Below are 25,246 nucleotides of genomic sequence, written 5' to 3'. Positions count from 1 at the left end.
GATAAATGTAAATGGCTCACATGAATTTTTTGTTAGCAACACTTCTAGTAGAAGCATGATATGCAAATTTAACTCCAGTAGAGCTAGATATTGCAAAGAATCTAGAGAATTTCTGTTTTAAATAAATGATAAAGTATTTAGAAATTGAATCATAGCAATAATTACACAAAACTAAAATGGAACTAATAGTAAGAAGTTAATTTGTGCAGCTTGGTGCCTGGAGGAACATCTGTTTCTTATACATTCTGTTAGTTACTACTCTCAATTTCACATTATTTTAGTTTTGATTCCATATGCATTTCTTAAGTTATCTTTAGAGAAAGAAATGCAGTTTAGATTATTTCAAATTACATGCAATCTAGCTCTCTCAAATTTATACAATAAATATTTCTGTGCTTTTGACTGAGTTGAGAGAAAAAATATTTGAGCAATAAAGTAAATAAGTCTTTCTACAATAAGCATTAAGCCTGAAATTTTAGGGGCGTGGTTAGTCAATTACACCAACCCCAATTCTCAGCTGGTACTTATTTCATCAACCTTGAAAGGATAAAAGGTAAGGTTGATTTTGACAGAATTTGAATTCAGAATTAAAGATGGATGAAATTTTGTCCAGTGTATCAATAAGGCATCCTATCCAACATGTTTACAGTTCTGTTTGTCTGCTGCCCAGGATAGGTACTTTTTTTTTTACTGCTCCTGAAAGGATGTAAGGTAAAGTTGGAATAAAGATGAAGCATTCTATCCAATGCTCTAACAGCTCTGCCAATTTTGTCTTCTTACAACTCTATAAACACTTACAATACTTAGTGAAAGGCTGGTACGTTTTACTAACAATGTATGGTGGTTGGCTGTACTTTGTTTTATTTGTGCAAATATCAGAAACCATTATCTATTAAACTGCTAGAACACATTGGATTATGTAGTCTAAGGTACATCATTACATTAATAATACCAACTATGTTCTAAACCTCATCAATACTGTCTCATTTGCCCCTAAATTCTCAAAACTTCCTTTTTACCATAGACTTGAAATCTCTATTTACATTTGTCCCGTGTAATGGCAACCTATCAGTTTTAAAATACTGCCTTATCCTATTCCAACCCAGCACTACCCCAACCTCAGCTTAGTTGAACTCATTCTCACGCTCAGTTTCTCCTTTTCTACAAATTTTTACCTGCACAAAATCTGGGTTAACAGTGGGCACTTAACTATGTAAATTTCTCTGTAGATCATATCAAGGCCTAAATTTTTGCTTAATGCATTGAGCCTACCTCCAAGTTCCAAGATTGCTAAATTGATAACTGCACTTATGCTCCCTCTTTTATAAGAGCTGAAGTAAACTGTTTTATCTACATGAAGACATTTCACTCTGCAGTGGTATTAATTTCCACTGTATCTGATACTTCTGCCAAGACATCTTTATTACTATTGGCATCATTTATCTGTATATACTTACAAGTACATTATTCCAATGATTCTTGATGTAACCCTGCATATACCAAATCCATTATCTTCATCTCCCAATTCCTCCGTCTTCACTGATGTGTAGCAAAGAGTCTTCACTTCCACTCTAAATCAGAGATGTAACATTTCTGCAGATGGCTGTACTTCACTGAGCCAGAACTGTCATCTATGCCAGTGATTTCCAAACTTTTACAGGCTGCTGCCCCCTTGGCACCCAGCCGACATTCCTAATCCCCCCACTCACCACCAAACCACAAATATAGACCACTTTTTGCCACAAATTCAAAACAATTGTATTTCACAAATAAAACTTAACCTAATCAATCCATTGTTTTTTTCTTTCTTTTTACAAACATCACCCCCTTTTCGCCACCCCATTATTGTTCCATTTTTCTTCAATGCCCCCTTGCACCTTTCCACTGTCCTCAAGGAGGCAGTACCACCCCACCCCACCCACTTTGCTACCAGATTCATTTGAGACATGCCCACATCTGCAGATCAAATTTCCTTTCTTTTACCTTCTACCAATTAAAAATTCACACAAGGCTTACAATTTCTACTCTTCAACCCTGTAACCTTACCAATTTTTTTATTTCACTACTTCTTTAAAAGAGAAAAAAATCTCAGTGACAACCCCATCCAGCCTGATACCTTCACACACCATGACCACAGCCAAAATCCTAAAATGAAATCATTCAAAACTTTGCATTTCTGTCAACTTAATCACAGTAATGTGCTATACATAAGGTAAAATAAAATTCTGTTTAGGCAATGGCCTCCTCAAATATTTTCATAGTATTTGCCACCACATTCAGGGAAAATCTGAAGCTCACTGTTCTAATTTACCTGGCCACCAATCTGCTCCATTCTCATGAACAAAACAAAGTAACTTATCATACCTGTCACTCCTATACCTATAAACCTTAATAAACAATTCTCTCACCTCATTTCATTCTAGTCATTAACCAACTAATGTATATTTTCATCAGAACTATCACTACTGCTCTGCTCTTTATTAAGCACTGTCTATTGATTTGTATTTGTACATGATTACTATTATATTCCTTTCATTGACACATCACAATCCCCACCCACTACACTTAATTTTGTCACCTCTGTTCAGTGACCTCAGTCTACACACCTACATCAGTGATTCATTAAATATATATCTAACCTTTTAGCATTCAAATTATTCTGTCTAATGTAATACTTATTTATTCACATAATTTTGAATTAATCATGCATTATCTCATAGCTTTGGGATTTTGATGATATGATTGTTTATTTTTAAAATGACACTATATGATAGGTGTGAGAGGCTGGTTTGGTCATAAAACAGAATATTTGGACCAGATATGGCCAGTTTAAATGCTAATGGGTTAATATACAATCTGTGTCTACTTTACTTTACTCCAAACCTCTCTTAGCTGAAAAATAATTTCACTTTCTCACAGGAAGGGTCAGTTCTAAAAATATCAAATTTCACTGCATAATTTTATATACTATTCATGGAAAAAAAATGGAATGATCATAGCTGGATTGTCTTTCACTATAAGTCTACTTATCAGGCATTGCCCAGAGCTAAAAAACAAACGTTTAAATATTTTTTAAGCTGTCAGGGGTTGGATATGTTTGTTATCCATTATGCATGGAATCACTCAGTCATTGAAACCTATCCAATTATATATTATCGTCATTTAGCATCTGTCTTCCATACTGACATGGGTTGGACTGTTTGACTGGAACTGGTAAGCTGTAGAGCTGCACCAGGCTCCAGTATGTTTTGGTTTCTACAGCTGGATGCCCTTCCTTATGCCAACCACTTTACAGTGTACCAAGTTCCTTTTACATGTCACTGGTACATCCTCCAAATATAATGGTTTTGTTATCTCTTAAGATTTCTCTTGACAAACATAAAAGATAAGGGTTTTTAGTCAGAGCAGAAAGTTCATCAACTCAGACCATCTGCTGATCCTGTACATGATTCTTCTACACTGGAGTGTGTCAAAATATTATCCATACTCACTTGTATTCTGGACAATTTTCCAATAAAATCTATCTTCTAGATAAAGAAGCCAATCGTTTTTCCCCTGCCATTTTAATTTAATACTTATCTGATTTACCTAACCTATTTCTGTTTCCCCCTACTATAAACCACTTCACCCAGTCCTTCGTCTGTAGAGCCCACTTCTGATCAGCTGACCTTAAAAGTTCAAACTGAATATTATTATTGAATTTCTGGAAAGACAAATAAACACTGCCTTTCTTCCTTTGATACAATATATGTTGTTTATCCCCAGATTTGTTTTGATTGAACAGATGATTAATATTGCCTGTAAGCTGTGTGTTTCATTTAAATGCCCATTTGCTGTGGGATAGTGACTCATCTGGTGTAGGGCACTTGGTGTTTTTTAACACTCAGAGTCATGTAAGGAGCTTTTACTGGACACCATCCTGCAGTAAGTGGTCAGTTAAACAAATCACATACACTATGCATGTGCAGACTGCAACTATCCTGGGGCACTGCTTTGAAAGGTTTTAGTTGAACAGGACTTTTTAAAGTCTAGTACTTATTCTTATTGGTATCTCTTGCTGAACCACTAAATTATGGTGATGTAAACACACCAACACCAGTTGTCAAGCATACACATATTTATATTCACACAGTGGGACTGAACCTGCAACCATGTGGTTGGAAAGCAAGCTTCTTACCATGTGTGTGTTTAATAGACTGGAAAGTTCGGTATATTTTACTTATTCTGCAAATATGATTAACCAGAAATTTCAACTAGTATGTATGTATGCCTCATTTATAATAAAACATCCATATACATACATTTCATTATTTGAATACACAGATGTGCTTCACAAGGACACAATTTGGATTTTAACCCCTTTATATATATATAGCTATGAATTAGTGAAACTGTCAGAGCATTAGACAGGATTCCTTGCAGTATCTGTTCTGACTGTGCATTCTGAATTCAAATCCTGACTCTTGTAACCAGAAAGAAAAATAAATTAGTGAGATATCTATCTGTTGTTCTGACCAACAGAGAATATCAGCAATGGGAACAGTACCCTTAATTTGATTTTGGAAGCCACATATACATATGTACAAGTGACACATTATATCTTGCATTGAGCAATATTGTAGTTCTCATAGTATAGCCAATAGATCATATTTTCTCAGTTAAACTATATAACACTGATGGACTTTGTTGTCCAGTAATTGCAACAGTTGTTTAACAATCTTTTCTGCCTGAAAAATCATTCAATATTACCTTGGTTTTCGTTTTTTCAGAATTTTGATGTTGAAGATGAAGGAAACCTTAGTTTGACAGATGAACAAAAGAAAATTTGAAAGTCAAAAGAAGTCAATTATTTTTAATATTGTGTTATTTATTTTATGACTTACTTCCTAGGAGTATCAACTGAAGTGATTTTAAGAAGTAGATTGTAAAATAAACAGCTCATCACTTAGGACAAATTTCAGCTATTTTCCAATTTCAATAAAACAAGGAAAGTTTATACAACTTTACACTTTTAATTTTGTTAAGAATACCAGAATAGTTGGTTTATGTCTTAGTGTTTTGAAGATTATAAAACTCTTCTTTATACAAAATATCTGTTATGTACTTATATAGCTGTTATAATTAAAACAGAATTGTGAATATTAAATTGATAAAACCTTCTAAAAAATAAAATGTATCAAAAAAATTTCGATTTATATTAATTATTAATTGATACTAATCAAAATGAAAATTTAGGAAATTGTGTTTAATTTATTTATTTATGAAATAAGATTACATTTTATTTAATTAAATATCTTCTAATGGAATCAAGAGAATTTGAGAGGATATAAAACAAAATCGTTCAACACCAGAAAAATTTCAAGTAAAATAACTATGGCAAGAGAAAGCATTGGAAACTTTCTATGTCAACAACAGTGACATAATGAAGGATTATGAAGAGATATTTCTCTAAATCATATGGAAAATCTTCCAAAATTGAACAAACAAGCAATTACAGATCGAACATATTTTTTAGAGGGCAAGATCATATTTATTTTGGAAGCGCTGTTAAAAGGGTATATGGAATAGACTTCTAAAATGAAGGGTTGCAATTTTCGTTAACAGTATCACTTGAATATTTATAGAGATTAAATAAAATATTTAAAATGTGAAGTAACTGATTATAAATATAATAGAACTAATAGTTTTATTATATTTAATAATAAATAAAATATTTTTTAATATTCAATAATTTGTCAAAAAACAATATCCAGTGTGTGTGCTGGTTGTATAATGCATTATTATATACACTGTGAGGGTTATGGTTCCAATATTGGGAAGTTAGAAAAAACAAAACAGTTCATTGAGAAGTTGATTTGCAATATAACTGTGAAATTTTACTTCAAATATAGGAATTTACTTATAAAGTAAATCAGTTAATTATAACAAACCTGAAGATTATTATGGATTAATAACCGCTGTAGTAGAAAAACAAAGAAGTTTTATATAAATTTTAATACTATTTTAGAATATATTGTGTTTTCATAAATGATTCAAGCTACAGTCTAACGTTATATGTGTGTGCGTGTTGAGATAATTCAACATTTTATAGAATTTCCCAATAGATATAACTTTATCTATTAGCTTTGGCTTCGTATTTCCAACATTAGCTTGAGTTCAACGGTAGGTTAATAACAGTAGTTCTAGAATAGTATATAACGAGTAAGAAACCAAGCAAGTCACCTGAATTTCTCTATCACAGTCAGAACTCAATTCCAGTACTATTCACAGACTTAATATACAGCAACATACATTTCAATAAGGTAAAGACATCAGTGAGACTTTGATGATGAAATTTTACTGGTCACTGGGCTTTTCTGACAGCTTTTTGATGTCAGTAAAGCTTTTTTGATGGCCTTCTCCAAATTTAGTCGATGACTAACTTGTGTAATACCAAGCATTAAGTAATCATTTCTGTTAAGGTTAAGTAATTTTTTACCATCAATACAATGATGAGAAAAATTAGTTTTATATTGTGTCAGTTTTAAGCTATCAAGCCACTCAAGAACATCCATGTACAACCACTCTTCAATTGATTTATCTTGATAAGAATGTTTTGTTATATTGTGTTTTTTCAGTGGTTCATTAAATTCATGTGGTGCTGCTATAAATGATTCTTCAAAACCTTGATCTGTTGATACAGGGCTAGAACCATCTTGAAAGCTAGTTGGTGGTGGATGGACAATGTCAACTGGATGTTCTGTGCTTGAGGTAGAGAGTGTTGACAATGTTGAAAGAGAAGAGATAAGGCTCAGAGAATCATCTGGTGGATGTATATCTCCAATCTGATCAACCGAAATAGATAACTCAGATAGTGGAGCCGGTAAAGTTTGTAAAGTAGGGTATGATGGAAGCTCATCAGTAGCCCTTTCATCTGGGTCAGAATCACAAAACCCAGGAGGTGGTGCAACGATTGTAACAAAACTGGAATGATATGGAGATTGACTAGGAGTTGAACAGTCTGAAGAATTAGATGGGTCAGTATTAGAATGACCTGTAGTCACTCCCTTTACAGTTATTAACTTCACTCCATCCTTTGAATTATTTGAAGCAAGTCCATTGTTGTTTTGTAAATTAGCAATTCTTTCTTTTATGGACACACCACTAATTGGTTTTGGTGAAACATGTAGAGCTGGTTTTATTTCAATGTGAACCTTACTGGCCGATCTCTTAATCAATGCATTGTTTTTGTTCTGTATTCCATGCCTGGTTTGGTCAGTGTTTATCTTATTTTCTTTCTCCACAGTTTTGTGGCTGATTACACAAGGTTCAGGTTCTTTTTTAGTGTTGTATGTTTTATTCCCATTAACTCTAGCTATGTTGTATGACTTATCAGATTTGACATTATTTGTAGCTGTACTGTTTAGTTTGTCAGATTTTTCATTATTTATAGCTATTTTGTTTGGTTTATCTATTGTCTCAGTATGTGTAGCTGTACTGTTTGGTTTATCTGTTGTATCACTATGTGTAGCCATTCTGTTTGGTTTCTCTGATGTTTCAGTATGTGCATTTATGTTGTTTGGTTTATCAGATATTTCAGTTTGTGTAGCTGTTCTGTTGGCTTTATCAGCTGTTTCATTATTTGTACCTAATGATTTCCGACTTAGGTACCTCTGACGTGCTTTTTCAGCTTTAATTAGAAAATCTTCTTGACCTTTCTTGGAATCATCATTTACATGTGGTTCTACTTTACCGTTCAGAGATTTTATACCTTGATTTTGTTGTGTTTTCTCTGTAGTCTTATTACTATTACTTTCTGTTGGCAGCTTGTCAGTAGATTTTTCCAACAACTTAGGTTTCAAAAGTACTTTTGATATAGGTTTGTCTTCTGAAGAAGCTGAGTTTATTTTTCCTTCATTTAATCCTTTCTGTTTAACATCTACTTTAGCATCTTTAACAACCAGTTTGTTCTCTTTAACTACCGGTTTGTTCTCTTTAACTACCGGTTTGTTCTCTTCAGTGTTCTGTTTATTCTCCTCAACCTCTAATGTGTTCTCCTCAGGTAATTCTTTCACTACTTTTTGCATTCTATTGCCAGTGAAATAATACTTAGAATATTGTAGTTTCTTAGCTTTGTGAATTTGGGCTTCAATTTGATTTACAACAACATTTTCATCAGAATTTTCCAGCATTGAACGTCGTTTTGCTACAGCTTGTAAAATTTCTGCTTGATTTTTATCTTGTGAAGTTAAGTTGACACTAGTGGGTTTGGGTGTGGTCTTCTCTGGAATTTCATCTTTACATCGATTCTGTCTTTCCTGTGCAGCACGTTTAATTTCATTTAGTAATTCATTTCCTTGGTCTGCTGTTTGACTGTCCTGGGATTCAGGAAGAGGAGCAGAACTGAATTGAGGAGGGGGAGGAGGAAGGGGACACGATTGATTAGATGGAGGAGGAGGAGGAGGAGGGGGAGGAGGAGGAGCATGAGAAAATTCAGGTGGAGGAGGTGGACAGAATTGAGGTGGAGGAGGAATTATTTGTGGGTCTATAGTATTTTGAAAAGAAGGAGTAGTTGATGCTGTCTTGAAACTCTCAGATGAAGAAGAAGATGAAGAGGGAGGTACTGCCAATGACATTCTATTTTTAGTGAGATTTGAACCAACTGAAATAATATTACCATTGCCATCGCGTGGTAAGTTGTCCTCTCCTTCAGATCCATAGTCAGGAAGAGGCTCATAGAATTTATCTTGTGTACCATTTGAATAGTGTTGAGTACCTTGTGACTGGTCAATGTGATGAACATCTGCAATTACTGTTTTAGTTACACTATTCAGATTAGAATTGAAGTTGCTTGCAGCTTTATTTCTATTCAAACTATCTTGTGGTTTATGAGATTTTGCCTGATTGACTGAAGATTGGTTTGTAACTAATTTTTTATTATTACCAAATACTGCCACAGTTCCAGGTCTGAAACTTGATTCATAAGAATTCTGTTGGGTCGATTCTTCTGCAGAATTAACTGACTGATCATTCTGTTTATTTATTGTTATAACTTGTGGAGGAGGAGGAACATGCTCTTTAGGAGAAACATTATAATGGTTTGACACCACAGGTGGAGGAACTGGGTAAGCTTTACCTCTGCTTGGTAAAGAATTGATATGCACAGAAGATCCAATAGCAACTGAATGTCTACAACCAGATAAATCCATTCCTGGTGGAGGATGAGAAAGACTTCCCAGATATGGTGCAGGATACAACTGATTTATCTGACTGGCATTCATTTTGGCTTGTTGACTTCTCAAAGGTCCAGAGGAATTGCTGCTGTAAGAACTGTTTCCTGAAGAAATTTGTACATTATCTATGTCAGGAGCAAGATTTGGTGTACTCCGAGATTTTTCTAGACTGCTTGTCTTTTTGTGATATTTTTTAATGCGCACTTCTGAGGGGCTTAAACGATCAGGTTTGTGTGGGGCCTCCATAGAGCAAATGTTATCAATTTCAATATTAGACAGCCGTTTTTTAGCATAAGCAGCCCTAATAGAAGCAGTTTTTATTTCAGATTTCATTGCATTCTGATAACCGTAACTATTTTCCTTTGATGGGCTTTCACACACTTCATATTCTGCAAGAGTTTGATCCAGTTTTTCTGAAAGATCAAAGTCAATTTTTGTTTTTTTTAAAAAATCTACATAAAAATTACATTAAGAAATAAAATATTTAAATCAAATAATTCTTATAACGTTCATCACATGTTAAGAGGTTGTTTTAAGTTTACCAACACAACCTTTCTAATACAGGTGGCTTGAAAAGAAAAAAAGCCACTTGACCTACTTAATGTAAGTCATTGACAATTCAAAACTAGAAATTTCTATGAAACTAACCTATGTTTGACAACAAAATCGCAGTATCACCAACTGTGCATAAGGTGATATGGCACATTGTCAGAACACTCATACAAGGGCATGTTGAAAAGTTCCTGGCTTTGGATAAAAGAAAATACAGAAGCATCAATTAATTATGATTTTATTGAATATATTCCCCTCTCAGATTCACACCCTTATTGCAGCAGTCCTTCAGTTTTACTAAGCCCTGTAAAAGAACTCAGAAGGTTGGGCCTCCAACTAGGCCTGTTATGATACTCTTAAAGCCAGGAACTTTTCAGCACCCCCTTGTACATGACTTTCTACTTGGACTATTATCAAACTAGCTGCATTGTGTTTGTTTGTTTGTTTTTTGTTGCTGCTGTTAGTGAAAGAAACAAGAGAAGTAGCATAGATAATAGAGTATAGGCAGGTTAATGAGCAATTAGTAGACAAGTAAAATATGGGGAAAAACTTCTTTTCCATATAAAGAATAATGCTTGCAAGTAGAGAAGCAGGTTACTAAACAGAAGCTGAAATCACTAGGGCCAATGATACACTGTAAATTACTGGAACCATATACTAAAACTATGATCAGTTGGAAGAATTGTTAGAATGTTAGACAAAATGCTTAGCAGAATTTCTTCTGACTCACTGTGCTCTGAGTTCAAAATCTATCAGGCACAAGTCAATGAAATAAGTTCCAGTTGAGTAATCAACTGGTACTTATGTAATCAACTTACCCCTTCCTCACAAAATTACTAGCATTGAACCAAAATTTGAAATGATATTTAGTTTCTTACCAAACAACATAAAAAGCATTATGCTATTACACTCTGTGGTAGTCCACCGACCCCACATGCACACGCACGTGTGCACACATACACACTGGGCTTCTGCAAAGTTTCCATCTCAAGACCAGGTATTGGTCCACCTGGGACTACAGTCAAAGAATCCAACATGCCTCACAGTGGGATCAAATCTGTGGAATCGTGGTTGCAAAGCAAACTGCTGAACCAGACAGCCATTCTTATTTTCTACTTGTATGCCTCCATAGAAATATAACATAAGGGTACCATTGTTCTGAGACAAATTCTAAGACTTGTTTCAGTCATTATACTGCAGCCAAGGTGAGGCATCATCTTGAAGAAAATTTTTAGTCGAATGAATCAACCCCCAGTGCTTTTTTTTTTTTTAAAGCCTGATGCTTATTCTATCAGTCTCTAAACTGAACCACTAAGTTATGGGGCTGTAAATACACCAACATCAGTTGTCATGCAGTGGTGAGGGACAAACAGACACAAGTACATATATATATATAGCTATATATGCAATGGGCTTCTTTCAGTTTCTGTCTACCAAATCTACTGAGGCTTTAGTAGAAGACACTTACCCAAGGTGCCACGTGGTTGAGAAGCAAGCTTCTTATTGCACAGCTACACCTGTGCCTATACAAAATCTTAATTCTATCATTTAATTTAATGCAAGAGAATTTGTCCTCAAACAACAGATCACCAAACTATACCAATTATGAGTTAATTCAACATTCCGCCTCCTCTCACCACTCCATAATCTATTCTGCTTCCATGTTTCTGGTTTTGAATATGTTCAGTGACCAGTTTAGAACATTATACACATTACTAACATAACACAAATGAGCTAAGAGCTTGGTACTGCATCCATTTCGTCATTGTAACTCTTTTATTTTCTCATAAATTTTTGTTAATCTTTGTAACAATTTGTTAAAGAATTAAATTAATAATGTAAGAATGATTCTGAGAGAAAGAGAGAGAGAGAGATTATACATACCAATTTCAGCCATTCCTTCTGCAAAAGATTTCGATTTTGCTTTACTAAAAGATAAAGATGTAGAAGGATCTCTTCTTGGTGGCTCAGGTGCTAAACAAATGAATCACCATAATTAGTAAAATGAATGATTAATAATCATATTATAATATTAACATGTTCACTAATATATGTTTTCTCATGACCCCATTAGAGTAAAATTATTCAGGATCTTTTTTTTTTTTTCAAAATCAACAGATGTATTCAACTCAAACATTTACTATATAAATACAGTGGATCTCAACCAGGGTCCATATGGCACCTGTGTGTCCATATAAGATTTTTGGGGGTCCATGCAACAAAATAGTAAATTGGGGATCCACAATAGTATTTTAAGAGCTCCTGTAAAAATTTTACTTCTGATGTATGTATTGCAAGAAACTAAGTTTCTTTAACATTTTACATAGTTCAGCCTTTTGAAAGAAGTTTCTATAAAACTAGCTTTTAAACATTGAATGGGGAGGGGGGGGGGCTGCACCAGAATAAAATAGTAATCAAAGGGGTCCATAGATATAAAATAGTTGAGAACCCTTGAAACAAAAGGTCCAGATTTAATGTTATAATCTAATGAAATACATCCTCAATTGACTGCATGCTAAAAGTTTTTCATAAAAATGTTATATACTAAAATAGATTCTAGATATTTTATGCCAATTATACTATAGGTGTAGGCATGGCTGTGTGGTAAGACATTTGCATCCAAACCACATAGTTCTGGGTTCACTCCCACTGCATGGCACCTTGGGCAAGTGTCTTCTATTGTTTCAAGCTAACCAAAGCCTTGTGAGTGCATTTGGTAGACAGAAACTGAAAGAAGCCTGCAAAAGAGTGGACTCTGTTAAAGGTATGTCTATTAAGCTGCTTAAAATAATTGAAGAAAATAACACAAGCAATTACTTTCTGGGCTACATTTTGAACCAATACAAACTAATATTCATGAAAATATTGCAAGGTAAAGCATTCCTACCTTGTCTTCGGCGACTTGGTAGAGTGAATGAACCATCTTCATGGACGAATGCATTTTTGTCCTGATCTGTTGGTTTTACAGTTAAAACTGTCATTCTCAGCATGTTGCCTGAATTCTTGATTAACTTCACAACGTGTTCATGGGAAGCTCTAGTTACATTTTCATCATTGATCTTTTGAAAGGAAAGAAAAAGAAAGTGAAATAATTTTTAATATTCTAGACTATCAGATTTTCTGTTATCATAGAATGTTGTCCACATACCCTATCTGATTTGTTTCTTTTATTTTATTACATATATAACATGTATGTATATGACACATACATAATACAAAACCACATTAAAAAACAAATCCAGAAGTGAAGAAAACTCAAGCATGAGTGAAGAAAGGTAAAAAAAAAAAAAAAAAAAAGGAAAAGGAGGAAGAAAGAAAGGAAAAGAAAGAAAAAAGAACATTAATTCAACACCAAGTGCCTCAATTGGCTGCACACTACAAGGTTCAAAGGAACCTACTGAAGCAAGCCAACACACTTGTGGCATTACCACGGGTGACGGTGAGGCTAAGAATTATAGAATTATATAGTGTAGATAATCTAATTTTCAGAAAATAATTTGAACAGTGGAAAATGCTACTGCATTGACAACAAATACTTTTGAATAACAAATGCATTAACTAATGGTGAAATTTGTATGCCTTGAGGTCTTGTTATACCAATTTGAAAACAAATTCTTATCCCTTTACCTATATTACTGCATATTACAATGAATATTGTAATATGAAATAATACTGAATATTGTAACGCTAAGGTAGCTGAGTGGATAAATTGTTCAAACTTCAAACTTGCTGCTAGTGTCACATGGACTTTCTGGATAGAACATATGATTATATAATGTCTCAGTTGCATGAGTAACCATTAGTTTGTCTGATAATGTTTAATCTCAGACTAAAGGTCATCACTATTTCGACATGCATTACAAATAGATCTGAATTGTAGTTCTGATAACTGGCTGCACTTATTCTTTGTTAAACCTCATCATGCATAGTAATTTCCCACTAAATGGTTAGCTATAACAAGTTTCTACTGTATAATATAAAACAGAACATAACACATGAAAACTCAAGTTTTATTACTTACTTCCAATATGAAATCCCCAGCTCTAAGACCTGCCTTCTCAGCAGCACTACCAACATCCACAGTATCCAGATACTGCACGGCAGGTGAATTATTTGAAACATGGTTAAGAAATTGAAGATCAGCTACAAAAAGGAAAAGAAGGGTTCCAGAGAAATTACTGCAAGTTAATTTAAATAATATAACACTAAAAAAATTTATTAAGTGTAGGTATATTTAATATCAGGAAGGTATGGAAAATAGGCTCCCTCAAATGTCAGGTGGGATCATTAGAAATAGTAGACAGTTACCATTACTAAGGTGACCAAATTAGCATTGGTGGAAGCTGTCCTGAAAGCATAGCTGCGAGAATAAGAGTGGGCTGGACAAAATTCAGAGAGCTACTGCCTCTGTTAGTAACAAAGGGCCTCTCCCTCAGAAAGACAGTTAGTATGATGCCTGTTTATGAACAGCTATGCCACACTGCAGGGAGCCAAGGGCTGTGACCACTGAAAACTTGCGAAGGCTTAAAAGAAATGAAGTCAGCATGCTCTGGATGGGTAGTGTCAGTGTGCACACAAATATGTTGTAGACCATTTACATACACAAACATACGCACAAATTTTTCAGCAGTTGTGACATGTTCTGTATTGGATGTTATGCCACAAACATTATCATTGTTTTAATGTTGACTTTTCCATGCTAGCATATGTTGGATGGAGTTTATCGTGTTAAATTTTCTACACTTGAGAGCTATTCCTGTAGCTAAATCTCATGATTAAACTGTGGCCCCAGCTTGACTAAAGCCTGAAAGAAGCCCATTGTGCATGATCATAATCATCATTTAACATCTGTTTTCCATGCTGGCATGGGTTAGACAGTTTGACTGGAGCTGGAAAACTGCACCAGGCTCCATTCTGTTTTGGCTTGGCTTCTACGGTTGAATGCCCTTCCTAATGCCAACCATTCCATAGAGAGTTCTGGGTGTCTTTTATGTGTCACCAGCACAGGTACCTTTTACATGTGCCTTTTACCATGATTTCACTTTGCTTGACATGTCTTAAGCACAACAAATCAGTATGGCCACAGTTTAATCATGAAACAAAATAAAAATGTTTGATAAGATATACTTACATTTAGCTCCTCGTAGTACAAAGCCATAACCATTGGGAGTTTTTCGAAGGGTAACTGCCCGAGGAGCATAATTACTGAAAGAAGTCAAAAGGATAAAATTAAATATAAAATCAATTAAACTCTGAAAGCATTTTGTAATATTTGAATATAACTGTAAAAGAAGGGATGAAATGGTGACAGATTAGAAGATAGAATTTGTTGGGTCAAGTTTTCTAAAGCCTGATGCCCTTCCTGTCACTAGCTCTCAACTGTTTTCAACTAAGATAATATTTTCCCAAGATCAGGCATGTTTTCATGAAAAGTGGAACTGAATGATACTGCTTGCATGATAGTGACACCCATTTACAACAACATTATGCCAAGGAAAGGGGAAAGTGACAAACACACACATACATACACATTCAATTGTTGAGTCACACAGAGGCAATGCCAAGCAACCGAGACTTCTGGTCATTTGCCGTGCTTGAGAAGACATGTCAAGCAAAGTGAAATCATGGTAAAAAGCACATATAAAAGGCACCTGTGCTGGTGACACATAAAAGATGCCCAGAACACTATGGAATGGTTGGCATTAGGAACCATAAAAACCAAGCCAAAACAGACTGGAACCTGGTGCAGCTTTCCAGCTCCAATCAAACTGTCTAACCCATGCCAGCATGGAAAACAGATGTTAAATGATTACGATGACACACACACACACACACACATAATAGGCTTCTTTCAAGCTTTGGTCAACCTGAGGGTTATAGTAAAAAGATATTTGCCCAAAGTGACATGCAGTAGGACTGAACCTGAAACCATGTGGTTGGGAAACAAAGTTTTTACCAATATCCACACCCACAGCTATATGGATACCATTTCTGAACAGTAACATCTCAATTGTGAAGTGAGAATTTAACATAGTAAACTATCTAGAATAAGCACACGGTAAGTAGAAAGTACCTAGACAAAAACAAAATAGTGTGTGTGTGTGTATGTGTGTATACATATATATAGATAGATAGATAGGTACAAGCATTTTCGAGTAGTTAAAGAGATCTCTTTGCAAACTAGGAGTCATGAGTTAGATTTCACTGAGTGGTATCTTGGGCAAATGTCTATCTTGGTTCAAGCCAAGTCTCATGTATGCAACTGGTAAACAAATACATTTTAGAATCCTGTATCTGTAAATGAAAGGCCTAGTCTTGTTAAAATAGTGTCACATATTACATTAAGGGTGAAAAAACTCAACCATGTTACGCAATAATTTAATTAGTAGGTTATTCAGCTGATTGAACAACTGTGTGTACATGTCAAAATTGACGGGAGAGTCCATCACACACACACACAGGCACAAGAATGGCTGAATGAGACTTTATAACAACATGGTCTCAAGTTCAGTCACACTGTGAGGTATGTGATACAAGTGTCTTCTTCAATGGCCTCGGGACTGACCAATGCCTAGTGAGTAAATTTTATAGAAGGAAACTGTTGGAAACCTATTGTGTGTGTGTGTGTGTGTGCACATGCATGGAAATGCATGTAAATGTTGATATTCTACAGCTTCAGTTTAAGCAAAGCAAACACTCCTTGTTGACTGGTCATTTTGTGCTTTCAGAGATCTTTGGATTAAGATATCCCTTACTTGAAAAGCAGGCAAGTGTTGACGACTGGGAAAGCATCCTGCCTCAAATACGCCTACTCCCACTCCCTACTCATTGCTAGCATAGGAAAATGAACATGAACACAAGCAAACAAATATACGTAAGTGTGTGATCATGGCAAAGTTTCAACTTTTTACTATTGGATTAGCAGTCCGGTAGCTTAAACATTATAACCATACTGAAGGATAGAAATAACCCTACCAAAATAAATCTGATTAGACAGAGATAATAATAAATATAGTAGATCAGTATTTGCCAATCTTTTCCCACTGACAGCTGTTAAGTCATGTCATAATCTGAGCTACATAAAGTTAATTTCTTTTTTTTTTTTTCTTTGTGCAGTGAGATTTTAATTTTGCTTTACATCACTGTTCCAAACCCTTTTATCATGTACTAGTGTTGCAAATCTGATTATCATGCACATATCCACTCCAATCCTGATATCAGTCATTGAAACCAGGTTGAAACTGTGTCAAATACTTCATAAATATATATCATAGTTCACAACTTAAGAGAGAGTTCTGAGGTAAGGAACTCAGTGAAGTTTAACCTTTTAGCAATCAAACTGGCCATATCCAGCCAAAATATTCTACCCGTTTTATATTCAAACTGGCCAGATGCAGCCTCTCATACCCACCTGACAATGTCATTCAAAAACTAAACAAACACATCATTGGAATCTCAAAGCTATAAGATAATGCATGAGTAATTCAAAAAATGTGAATAAATAAGCATTACATTTGACAAAGTAATCAGAATGCTAAAGGGTTAATGTGTTATGAACACGTTTCACTTAACAGATATTGTAGATTTATTTCCTGAACAGAGTTAAGGTTGATTAGGTAATATTTCAAATTTTAGCACAAGGCCAACAATTTCAGGGGAGAGGTTAAGTCGATTACATCAACTCCAGTGCTCAGCTGGTGCTTATTTTATCAACTCTGAAAGGATGACTAACAAAATCAGCCTTGGCAAAATTTGAACTAAGAACATAAAGACAGATAAAATACTGCTAAGCACTATTTTGCTTAGTGTGCTAACAATTCTTCCAGCTGACTGGCTTTTGATTGGGTAATATTAAATCTCAAACAAAGTTCTGTTAATAGCAGACAGGTTCATTGTCCTAAAATACCGAACTGAGCAACATCATATAAAATACATTTTGTAATAAATACTTCTTGTTTAGTAATGCGTTTGACTGGAGCAGATAAGGCTCAATTTTTAGTGATTTCATTTTATAAAATATCAAACTTTATTCATATCATGTCTATATAATGCAACATATGTATTAGCATGCATGCACACATATATAGTCACTCTGACGAATTGCATTACTGGACAATTGCACAGTTTTGTTAATTACATAATTTTTAAAACACCAATCTTGATTAATTGCTTAGGATTCTTTTTTATTGATTCTGATTTCAAAAAATTAGTAAAAAGTAGAATAAAACTAAACATTTGATATGAATAAAATTATTCTGGAAGCTTCCATTTTAAGAGGAGTTAAAGCAACAGTAGTCACTATTTTGTTGTTAAATAACTGATGTCAAAAGAATCAAATATGTTCAAATTATCTTTATTAATTCAATGAATTAAAGCCCATCAATGTTGAGATTCTAGTGCAATTTTATCTTATTTTTCCGTGTCATGAAATTCTTCAATATATCTTTTCTTTTACGTGTCTCAGTTACTAGACTATGGCCATGCTGGGGCACTGCCTTGAGGAATTTTTAGTTGGACTAATCGACCCCAGTACTTATTTTCTTATTGAGTCAGGTACTTATTCTATAGGTGTCTTTTGCTGAACCACCAAGTTACAGGGATGTAAACACACCAACACTGATTGTCAAGCAGTAGTGGGGAACAAACACAGACACAAAGACACATGCACACACACATACATACAAAACTGTCTTCTTACAATTTCTATCTACCAAATCCACTCACAAGGCTTTGGTCAGCCCAAGGATATAATAGAAGACACTTACCCAAAGTGCCACATAGTGGAAGTGAACCTAGAATCAAGTGGTTGGGAAGTAACCTTATTACCACACAGCTACACCTATATTTATATTCATGATAGATAAAATTTGTAAAAAAAAAAAACGATTTTTATCCAAGTATTGATAATACTGTTTCTATATTTTTATCATATTATAATTAACTCTTTACTGTTTGCATTAACAGCAACATTAGCCTTGTGAGTCACCCACTTAATTCTTTTCTGTACCAGCATGATCCTAGTTGTTATCTTTGAGTAATTCAAAGTATGTCAAGATGTAAGGATTTGACTAATTTAAGAATGCCAAAGGAAAATGAAAAAAAAAAAAAAAACTTCCTTGGCAATAAGCTACATGACTGTCACACCAATACATGTACACTAAATGTACTAAGTAAAAACAATAAAATAAAATAAAAAGGTTCTGTTTTTGTCTAATAATTCATTCAAGTGTAATTTAACCATTAATCTTTATTACCAACAATATACTGAAATTGTATAATTTGTTGCTTAGAGTATTAATTTGGTAAATAGGATATCCTCGTTAAATGCAAGTGAATTTAAATATCTCACCATCACAAAGAAGACACATTTCATAGTGTTGTCCAAATTAAATTATATTTGAAAACATGTTGAATGTTCATGGCTGAGAAGTCATGGATGATAGATCTGGTCAATTAAATCCAGCTCGAGCTTAAATAACCAACATACATAATAAACTGGACACTGAAGAGAATGCAACAGATTGTCCAGGCTGTCACACTGCATTCCACATGATTCAGCAGGTGTGTGCAGTTTGAGTTTCATTTAAGCAGAGATCTATTTAGTCCAGATTAGACAAAAAAATAGATCTCTGTGTCACAACTTCGTCATGTCATGGGTTTTACTTGATCAAAGCTAGTCTAGGGACAATGTCAGTAAGTTTGTGGGAGGGGTAAATCAATTACAGCTGGTACTTATTTTATCAACCCTGAAAAGAGGAAAGGCAAAATTGACCTCGACAGAATTTGAACTCAGAATGAGAAGACAGATTACTAAGCATTTTGCCTGGAGTGCTAACAATAATGTCAACTCACTGCCTTAATAAATATAATATTAAGGTTAAACTTAACACCACTCTAAATCTCTACATCTGTTAATCATTCAATTTTTGGTTCATTCCATGAGGGACAGTGACTTGAGATTTATTTCTCACCTCCATTTTCCTCATGTGTTTCATTACCTCCGCCAAGGTAGTGGTATTGTTTTCAGCAATGTTTGTTTGTTTGTCTTTGGACAAGATATCTCAAGAACCACTGGATGGATTTGGATGAAACTTTCAGAGATGTTTGGCCACGTGACTGGGATTGATCCAGTACCGGACAAGGGTTCTGGATTATTTTTCCTATTTTTTTACTTAATTTTTGGGAGTGGTCAGGTTCATTTTTAGTATTCTCATTTGTGAGAGCAGTTGAGTTTATTTTAGATGTTCTCATTTTAAAAATCATCTCTGGTTAATCATTGAGAGGACATTGGTGTTACCTTAGTGGAGGTTTGTGCTCTCTCAGTACTCTTTTCCTTTTATCCTTTCCTTTGTCTCTTTATCTTTCTCTCTTTCTATCTCCCTCTTTCCTCAATTCATTTTTTTGTTTTCTTTCCTTACTATTCCTTTCACTTTCGTTTATGAAATTGAAAATTTCTTATTATACTGAACTTTTCTTCTTTGAAATTCCCTCACACTTATGGGTCTATCGCATCAATTCACCCAGTCTCACTGACCACTAATCCTGGGAGGGCAGTGGCAGTGGAGTCCTTGGTCACCTCCTCCATACAACCCTATTAGAAACAACCTTCATTAAACTTTCAAACTGGATTCCCAAGAGTGACCAACAGAAACTAGAGATATTATCCAACCATCTCACTAGTGGTCTACTCACGGGTCACCTGCAAGTTGGTTCGGCTTGTGATCCTTTCCTGCAACATTTTGTAGTACCACAGTTCCAGAGCTGTGACCTCTCAATGCAAAGAAGTAGTGACTTAACCCGAAGAGACTCCTTGATCCTCAAGGCTACACAAAAGATCCTTTGGAGGAACTCCATTTTGGCCACTTGTGTTTGCAAGTGTATTCTTTGGTCATTACCCAACAATTATGACCACAAGTAGGGATAAGCATGGAGACCAAACTGAAGATACCGAGTTTGGTTTTTTTATCAACTTCTCTTTTACGAATTGAATGCTGAAGCTGCAGTATTACTGTGTTAGCACCTGTGATTCTAGCATCCAATTCAGCCTTCTGATTTCCATCACTCATGACTACAACTCCAAGGTATTTAAACTGCTCTATTGTCAGTTGATGCTTACACTGTGTAACAAATTAATTTTTTTTCTTTTTCTTTGGTTAGTAAGTGTTATTTTCCTATTTGCTTATAGCCAGAAATCAAAGGAAATGACTACTATTCCCTTAAAACTTTGCTTTTGTGACCTGGACATCAATGTTTCAGAATGATTCAATGCTGAGTTACTGAAGCTGACATGTTGTTATAGTAAATATTCTGCTCAATACCACAAATTTGCTTGTCAGTTGCTTGACCTTAACCACTTGAGCATGTCTCTTAGTGGTTGACAATATGTGAATCTCTGATCATGAGCAGGAGTAGTGGAGGAGCATCATAGCCATGTGTTGAGAGGGATTCTTTGGGATTTGAATAAATGTAAGAAAAGCAAAGTTTGAAGGAAATATTAGCCATTTTTCATACTTTTTACAGTTGCTACCCAAGGACAAAAATCATGCTACACAGTGTTAGTGAGCTGATGCTGCCATTGTAATAATGATGATCATTTCTGCTATGTAAATGTGTTATTTGATTAAGCAACTGCTGCACTCCAGTCATGGTGAAAGGTAAGGAAAGCTTGATGGGGACAGACTGGGTACAGGAAACGGATTGGGTACAGGGGCAGGACCCAGAAAGTGTATAGATATAAGTCCAATGCTTCTTGGATCTTAATTTTGCCATGGTAGGCAGGTCTTATCAAGCACAGCAAAATGCTAATCATCTTGTTCCTCTCACTGTGCAGCTAAATATTTTGAGACGTTTTCGCTACTTCATCCAATGTCTTCCTAGGTCTCCTGCTTTCACAAGTTTCATCCACTTTAAGGAACAGGCACTTTTTTTTATACAGCTTTTGTCATCCATAAAACTGGCTTTTTGTTGGTTATAATGACAAGGGTTCCAGTTGATCCGATCAATGGAACAACTTGCTTGAGCAGCCACAGATACACATACCCTTAACATAGTTCTCAGGGAGATTCAGTGTAATACAGACGTGACAAAGTTGGCTCTTTTAAATACAGGTACAACTCATCTTTGCCAGCTGAGTGGACTGGAGCAACATGAAATAAAGTATCTTGCTGAAATACTCAATACTTCACCAGTATCGAACTCATAAACCATATGATTTTGAGCTGAATATCATAACCACTTAGCCATGCACCCTCTATTGCTATCCATATGCAAAATATAACCATACCAGTGCAGCCTTCTCTCCTACACACTACATCTGATTCTTCTTATGCCTAATTTTTCTCTCAACACATTTGCATTTTGTCATACATCCACACTGATATCCACTGGAGAATACTAGCTTCATTATTTTCTAGTTGTTGCATGTACTATGCATTCAGGGTTCACATCTCACTACCATTATAGTGTTGCTGTTCATACACAGGCATCATACTATCTGTCACTGTTATTTAAGTGGTGTCCTTTGTTTACTACCTTCTGTATAAATATATTCGACCATAGGAAAATATTACTTTGTTTGGAAACAGATTAATACTGGCAATAGCAAAAGTATGGGAGTATAAAAATCTACCTTAAATTCCAACTGACCTATAACAAGCATGCAAAAGTGGATTTAAAAAGATAATGATAATGAAATATATAGAAGTATATATATTTTAAGTATATATAAGTATATATCATTTTAACATCCACTTTTACATAGATTAGAATTTGTTGCAGTCAATTTTCTATAGCTGGATACCCTTCCTGTCACCAACCCTCACCTGTTTCCAAGTAAAGTAATATTTCCCCCCAACTGGACATGTTTTCACAGAAGATTAAAAACAAAGGACACCGCTTGTATGATGGTGACACTCATTTATAATTAATGTATGGAGCCAAGACAAGAAGGCACTGATACACTCACACATACATACAATGGTCTTCTTTCAGTTTCTGTTGACTATATTGACTCATAAAACCTAGGTCTGCCCAAGGCTAGAGAGTAGAAGATTGGGACTGAACCCAAAAACATGTGACTGAGAAGCAAACTTCTAAACCATACAGCCAAGCCTGTGCCTTGTGTAATATATATATATATACGTAGATACACACACATGTGTGTGCATATATTCTTTTACATGCTTCATCCCTAAGGCTGTGGCCATGTGAATGTGTGTGTGTGTGTGTACAAGCACACACACACACACAAATACATATATGCAAACAAATATATATATGAATCTGCACAACATCATCATCATTTAACATCTGTTGTCCATGCTGGCATGGGTTGAATGGGTTGACTGAGCTGGCATGCTGGAAGGCTGCACCAGACTCCAGTCTGATTTGGCATGGTTTTCTATGGCTGGATGCCCTTCCTAACACCAACCACTCTGAGAGTGCCATTTGGGTGACACCGGTATCTGTCACAACTACGATTTTGCTCAGCTTGGCAGGTCTTCTTCTCAAGCACGACAATGCCAAAGGTCTTGGTCATTGCCTCCGAGAAGCCCAACATTTGAATTATTTCTATCTAAGGTATTACCTTTACCTTTGTAGCAGTTTACTATGGTGCTGCTACACCAGTCATTAGGTATGACTCCTTCATGAACCACCTGATTTACATTATGGGTGACTAGACCATAATCCACACTGCCAGATATTTTAAGCATCTCTGCAGTGATTCCTGATGAGCCAGGGGCTTTCCCTGTCTTCATATCCTTAATTGTTTTATCTACCAGGGTACAGTCAATCTGGATAGCTGGTCCCTCAGTTGGGTCAACATTTGGCAGACTCTCATAGATACAATTCTAAAATAGGTTAAAGAATGTTCTTATATAAGTAGTACTTGTGTCTATTTTTATAGACACAAGTACAACCCTTATACCAGATAAAAAACAATCTTTACTTATTTATATCCTAACAGAAACTAAATGTAGATAAAAATTCCAATATTCAATCTATGACAAATAATCTCAAGCAGAGGAGTTTGAATAATGAAGTAAACCTCTAAAACACTGAATTTAGAAATAAAAGGATGGGGATAATTAATTCTAACTTGAGATGGGTTAACTAGTAACTAAAAAATTAGAGAAATCAAAGAAAGAAACATTACTTGTAAAAGCACCAAGAATAAATCTTTAGCATTTGTATTATTCTGTCAAATGCAATGCTTATTTATTTGCATTGCTTTGAATTACACATGCATTATCTTGTAGCTTTGAGATTTTGATGATGTGATTGTTTATTTTTAAAATGACATTGTAGGGTAGGTGTGAGAGGCTGAATGTGACTGGTTTAGATGCTAAAGGGTTAAGAAAGTCAACACACTACTATTCCATGTTGAGAGATTTTATACTTACAGTAACCAGTAAAATAACAGAATAAGTCATGAAATGATAGTAAAAGAACTAACAATCTGTGTGTGTGTGTTAATGTCTCCTTGTCTTGACATCACATGATGGTTGTAAAGAAACATTACTGTTATTGAAGTAGTGTTCTTTATGTTCAGTCTTCCATGAAAGCATGTCTAGTTATGGGGAGATATGTGTGTGTGTGTGTGTGTGTGTGTGTATGAAAGAAATACAATACAAATTGCATCAAAAATCTAGACAAAGTGCTGTGTGTGTGTGAAGGAAATACAATATAAATTGTGTATCAAAAAAAATCTAGAGATAAAGTAATTCAATGCAGCTGAAAAATATAATTACATACACACATACAAATATACGTATATAGATATTAACAATATCCACCAGCCCACCTCTGTCCACTACAAACTTCCAGAACCCCACTCCTATCTCCACCATTTTCCCTTTTACTCTGAGCACACTAAATCTGCCTTTGGTCTTGTCAACTGTGCAGCATTGTTTCAAATTTCAAATCAGAATGCGAGAACATCAAATTTCTTAATGTATGGATAGGACACTTGATCAATTGTAGACTTGACATTCCACTGAGCCAAGGCCATTTATTATGCTACCACCCTCCAACAAATCAGATTCCACCTGCTCTCACTTCCCACTCATTGGAACATCTGCAGCTTCAAAATCCTACTCTTTGACCTCATAACTGCTCTGACCTTACCCACATCACCTCTCCTCACCTTCAAGAAAAATAGGAGCTTCAGCAAATTCCTAGTTAAAAACTCCACAGCACCGAAGAACATTTAAATTATAGCAACCCCTTTCCCAACATTAACAACACTACAACCATCACTAGGCATAAGTCACAGTACCACATCACGCAAAACTTAGGCAAATCTTCCAACCTAAAACATTGCACCATCTTCAAACTTTGGGATGGTATTTACACTGGGGAAATGAGAGAAACTTGGCTGATCACTTTTGCAAATATACTTGAAGCATATTTCTACATATGCAGGGACAGCCGGTCAACACCAATTTCAATAAAATGGGCCATTTCATTACATATTTATCAAT

At 35.1% G+C, this 25,246-nt stretch overlaps 2 protein-coding genes across 5 annotated transcripts in view; one reads left to right on the top strand and one right to left on the bottom strand.

The window, feature by feature from the left end:
- The window catches only part of LOC106873102 (rab-like protein 2A), a 143,569-nt gene extending 138,384 nt beyond the window's left edge, over positions 1-5,185 (top strand). Inside the window, exon 8 of the mRNA XM_014920330.3 lies at positions 4,770-5,185. Coding sequence (XP_014775816.1) covers positions 4,770-4,829 — 60 coding nt within the window. The 3' untranslated portion in view covers positions 4,830-5,185. The remainder of the gene's footprint in view (positions 1-4,769) is intronic.
- A 665-nt stretch (positions 5,186-5,850) lies between these two features.
- The window catches only part of LOC106873101 (uncharacterized), a 173,174-nt gene continuing 153,778 nt past the window's right edge, over positions 5,851-25,246 (bottom strand). For all 4 annotated transcript variants that reach the window (XM_089366619.1, XM_014920328.3, XM_014920327.3 and 1 more), the window contains 5 exons: positions 14,896-14,969; positions 13,786-13,907; positions 12,652-12,823; positions 11,649-11,738; positions 5,851-9,625 (listed from right to left, as the gene is read on the bottom strand). In XM_089366619.1, coding sequence (XP_089222745.1) covers positions 6,312-9,625; positions 11,649-11,738; positions 12,652-12,823; positions 13,786-13,907; positions 14,896-14,969 — 3,772 coding nt within the window. In that variant the 3' untranslated portion in view covers positions 5,851-6,311. The remainder of the gene's footprint in view (positions 9,626-11,648; positions 11,739-12,651; positions 12,824-13,785; positions 13,908-14,895; positions 14,970-25,246) is intronic.

Source organism: Octopus bimaculoides, chromosome 19 (genome assembly GCF_046866305.1).
Source record: "Octopus bimaculoides isolate indiv1 chromosome 19, ASM4686630v1, whole genome shotgun sequence".
Classification (NCBI taxonomy): Eukaryota; Metazoa; Mollusca; class Cephalopoda; order Octopoda; family Octopodidae; genus Octopus; species Octopus bimaculoides.
The sequence above is the reverse complement of the archived record's forward strand: the minus strand, read 5'-3'. Positions and strand labels throughout refer to the sequence as shown.